The 4,452-nt window shown below is 57.1% G+C and overlaps 1 protein-coding gene across 1 annotated transcript; it reads left to right on the forward strand.

Annotated features, from left to right (window-relative positions):
* The first annotated feature begins 797 nt into the window (after positions 1-797).
* Positions 798-3,213, forward strand: LOC144225680 (leukocyte immunoglobulin-like receptor subfamily A member 6). Its single transcript, XM_077756923.1, has 7 exons — positions 798-856; positions 1,012-1,047; positions 1,230-1,514; positions 1,661-1,963; positions 2,183-2,479; positions 2,685-2,884; positions 3,187-3,213. Exons 1-7 carry the CDS (start codon positions 823-825, stop codon positions 3,211-3,213), a joined length of 1,182 nt encoding a protein of 393 aa, XP_077613049.1. The 5' UTR covers positions 798-822.
* The last annotated feature ends 1,239 nt before the right edge of the window (positions 3,214-4,452 follow it).

The raw sequence follows: 4,452 nt of genomic DNA on the forward strand, positions 1-4,452 counted from the left end.
AATAAAAAAAAAATAAAAAGAAATTGGGAGCACAGCCTGAGGACACTCAGATGTAAACTCAGGTGTGTCCACTTTGGACTTCGGCCCTCCAAAAATGTACCATTGTAAATCTGTGCAGCATTAACCCACTAGCTTCTAGTGATGGGTTATGGCAGCAACACAACAGGAAAATAATACACCAGATACTCCGTTTTTTTTTTAATGTTTATTTATTTTTGAGAGAGAGACAGAGCATGAGTGGGGGAGCAGAGAGAGAGGAAGACACAAAATCCAAAGCAGGCTCCAGGCTCTGAGCTGTCAGCACAGAGCCCGACGTGGGGCTTGATCTCACAAGCAGTGAGATCGTGAACTGAGCCGGAAGTCAGACACTTAACCAACTGAGACACCCAAGTGTCCCCAGATATTTGGTTTTTAATTAGGTTTCTTTTTTGGTCTGGGGGTTTTGTTTTGGTAATATGAGCTTTGCAAACTAGTTTGATGAGTCCTGTCCAGTGACGCATTTCTGGGCCTGATACATTGCAAATATCCCATAAATACGTGTTGAACCTTGGGTCACAAGGGGGTAGCAGGCCAGGAACACAACAGTTTCCGGATCAGGTGAGGCCTCAGATGTGGTCAGAAACAACTGCGAAGCCTGCCGCCTGCCCCAGCCTCAGCCCTGGGGAAATGACAGCCAGGGTGTTCCCCTTCCGGTGGGGCTGCTCACATGACAACCCCATGACCAGCGACCAGCCCCCAAGTGGCCACACCCTGTGTGTCTGTCTGACCTGCAAGTGCCGACGTCCCTCCCTGTGCAGAGCCAGGGCCAGAGGCAGAGACACCATGACCCCCACCCTCACGGCCCTGCTCCTCCTCGGTGAGATCTCAGGAGGGGAGGGGACGCCCTAGTCTGGGAGGGACCCGCCTCACAACCAGGCCCTGGGCTGCCAGAGACCCCAGGCACAGGAGCTCATGGGGAGGAGGGTTCTGCTCAGGATTCGGGGCAAACCTCTCACAGGGACTCTCTTGCAGGGCTGAGTGTGGGCCCCAGGACCCGAGTGCAGGCGGGTGAGTCTGTCCCCAGGGGCCCCATCCCACCTTCTCACTGGGGACAGGGGTCACCCACCAGGCATCTGGGGATGGAGAACAGCAGTTCTGGGTGGATGGAGAGGGGACGTCTAGGGGTTTGGGGCTGAGCTGGGAACTGGGGGTGGGGAAGGTCTTGTGATCCAGACTCTGTTTCCTTCCAGGGACCCTCCCCACACCCACCATCTGGGCTGAGCCAGGCCCTGTGGTCCCCTGGGGGACACCTGTGACCATCTGGTGTCAGGGGACCCTAAAGGCTCAGCAGTTCTCTCTGGATAAAGAGGGACAATCAGTGACCTGGGACACACAGATGCCACTGGAGCCTGGGGACAAGGCCAAGTTCTCCATCCCACACATGACAGATGTGTATGCAGGACGGTATCGCTGTCACTATCTAAGTCCCTCTGGCTGGTCAGAGAGCAGTGACCCCCTGGAGCTGGTGGTGACAGGTGCGAGCCCCTCAGGGTCCCAGCCCCAGGCTCTGCCCTCAGGGAGGGGGTCTGTTCTCAGGGTGTCTCCCTCTCACAGCCCAGCCCTGGGGACACCGTGGGGGGGATCTGAGCCCCATTTAACCCGCCCCCTCCTCCTCTCCTAGGATCCCGTGGCAAACCCAGTCTCTCAGCCCTGCCCAGCCCCGTCGTGACCTCCGGAGGGAAGGTGACCCTCCAGTGTGCCTCATGGGAGAAATTCCACAGGTTCGTCCTGATGAAGGAAGGAGAACCCAGGCCCTCCTCGACCCTGGACTCCCAGAGACACACCAGTGGGCAGTTCCAGGCCCCGTTCCCTGTGGACCCCGTGACCCCCGGGCTCAGGTGGACGTTCAGATGCTATGGCTATGACAGCAACTCCCCCCAGGTGTGGTCACAGCCCAGTGAGCCCCTGGACCTCCTGGTCTCAGGTAGGAGAGTCTGATTTTTCCCATCCATGTTGGAGGCAGCAGACAGGCTATGGAGGCTCTGCTCCCAGGGGAGCCCCAGATGAGAGGTGGGGTGAGGGGCCCACGGGGATCTCACAGGTCAGAGACACCGAGGGTGAGAGACAGGGAGACCGGGGGTCAGGATGGAGAAGGGAGGTGTGGGGAGAACCACCCCTCCATCCATGGCTGGTCTTCTCCCAGGTGTGTCCAGGAAGCCCTCCCTCCTGACCCCGCAGGGCCCTGTCGTGTCCCCTGGACAGAGCCTGACCCTCCAGTGTCGCTCGGATGTCGGCTATGACAGGTTCGCTCTGCACAAGGAGGGCTCACGTGACCCCCCCCAGCACCGAGGCCGGCAGCCCCAGGCTGGGCTCTCTGGGGCCGACTTCCCGCTGGGCCCAGTGAGCAGCTCCCTCGGGGGCCGGTACACCTGCTATGGTGGACACAACCTCTCCTCCGAGTGGTCGGCCCCCAGTGACCCCCTGGACATCCTGGTCACAGGTGAGGGGACACGGGTTCCGTCAGGGCCCCAGAATCTGCACAGGTCCTTCTGGGGGTGCCCCAGGGGGTGGTGGCCGGGACCAGGGGTGTGGGGTCCCCCAGGGAGGGAGAGAGACAGGAGAGGGGGAAGGGGAGAGACTCAGAGGACAGACAGACTCAGTTGGGAACAGGGAGAACAGCCCCTCACCCGCCTTCCTGTCTCTAGGACAGCTGTTCTCCTTGCCTTCCCTCTCGGTGCAGCCGGGACCCACGGTGGCCTCAGGACAGAACGTGACCCTGCTGTGTCAGTACTGGAGCCATGTGGACACTTTCCTTCTGTACAAGGAGGGGGCACCCGACCCCCCCCTGCATCGTAGATCAGAGAACCGAGGTCAGAAGTACCAGGCCGAATTCTCCATGAGTCCTGTGACNGTTGTTGGGGGGCATGCCCAGGTCTCAAGAGGGTGCATGAACAAAGGAATCTCCCGCAGGTCTCTAGGCCCCTTCATTCATTTGCCCAGCAAACGTGCACAGAGGCCCACTGTGTACCAGGCCCCACCTAGTGCTGCAGGCACAACAGTGAGCAAATGTGACCCACACTCTGCGAGCTCCCCTTGTGGGCAAGGACGTGGGCAGTGTCCTTGAGTGCAGAGTGTGGCTAAGGAAAGGAAAGCAAGAGCTGGGGGTGGCAGGTGCAAAGGTCCTGAGGCTGCAACATGCTTTTTCAGGAAGATGGGGGAAGACGGGCCATGTGATGGGAGCCAAATGAGCAGGAAACAGTGTCAGGAATAGATTCCGAGCCCTAGAAAGCATCCAGATGCCCCAAGGCTCAGGAAGTCCCTCAATAGTCCACCAGGAACTTGACCTAAGCTGCCTTAAAGTTTGAAAGCAACAGTGTGGAAAGTTCACTGAGGCCGCCGAGTGGAATCAAGGAGACAAATCTCCCCCTCACTGTCTGCCTCCAGCAGAACACACAGGATGCAGGCCCCCAAGGAATGACGTATGCCCAGGTGAGCCACTCAAGATCAAGACTCAGTCGGGGACTGGCCAGTTCTCCTTCCCCCCTGTCGGGGGAATTGCCAGTCACAGAAGACAGACAAGCAGAGGAAGACAGGCAGATGGACAGTCAGGTGGGTCCTTCTGCTCCAGGCTCCCAGGCTCTCCACCCCCACCCCAACCACACACCTCCCTCTCACCCCNCGAGTGCACCCCATTCCTCCCAATTCGGGGAGCCCCCAGAAGAGCCCAGTGTGTATGCTGCTCTGGCCATCCACTAGCTCAGGAAGGACCCGCACGCCACACTCCAGGGAGGGGACCGGAGGGACCGCAGGAGGCACAGGAACTGCCCACAGGCCACCTGATGGCCCCAGCCAGCCTGGACTCCTAACATAGACCAGTAGGAACCCGTGGGACCCTCTGGGAGCCACCTGATTCTGCCATCACACATAGCTGTGCACCAGTTTTTGGAAATAAAGCAATGGACTTCTCAATAATCCACGAATGAAATGAGAAAACCAAAATGTAAATGGAGAATGTTTACACTGAATGATAATGTAAACGCTACACATCAGACCTGTGGCACAGGAAAATTAAGAACCAGGAACAAACGTATTAGAAAAGAAAAAGCCTAAAATTAACTCAGGCAACAACAGATGTTGGTGAGGATGCGGAGAAAGAGGAACCCGTTTGCACTGCTGGTGGGAATGCAAACTGGTGCAGCTGCTCTGGAAACGGTATGGTTTCCTCAAAAAATTAAAAATAGAACTACTCTACGGCCCCACACTTGCACTAATAGGTATTTATTCAGGAGATACAGGTGTGCTGTTCCTAAGGGACACACGCACCCCAGTGTTTATAGCAGCGCTATCGACAATAGCCAAAGAATGGCAGGAGCGCAAATGTCCGTCGACTGATGAATGGATATAGAAGATCTGGTTTATATATACAATGGAATAATACTATATCTTCTTCTTGAGTGTGGCAGAGAGAGCAGA

Source organism: Crocuta crocuta, unplaced genomic scaffold (genome assembly GCF_008692635.1).
Source record: "Crocuta crocuta isolate KB4526 unplaced genomic scaffold, BGI_CrCroc_1.0 scaffold142, whole genome shotgun sequence".
Classification (NCBI taxonomy): domain Eukaryota; kingdom Metazoa; phylum Chordata; class Mammalia; order Carnivora; family Hyaenidae; genus Crocuta; species Crocuta crocuta.

Coding starts and splice junctions, on each gene's coding strand:
- LOC144225680 (XM_077756923.1), top strand. CDS start 823: ATGACCCCCACCCTCACGGCCCTGCTCCTCCTCG. Junction 1,964..2,182: donor CCTGGACCTCCTGGTCTCAG/GTAGGAGAGTCT, acceptor GTCTTCTCCCAG/GTGTGTCCAGGAAGCCCTCC. Junction 2,480..2,684: donor CCTGGACATCCTGGTCACAG/GTGAGGGGACAC, acceptor TCCTGTCTCTAG/GACAGCTGTTCTCCTTGCCT.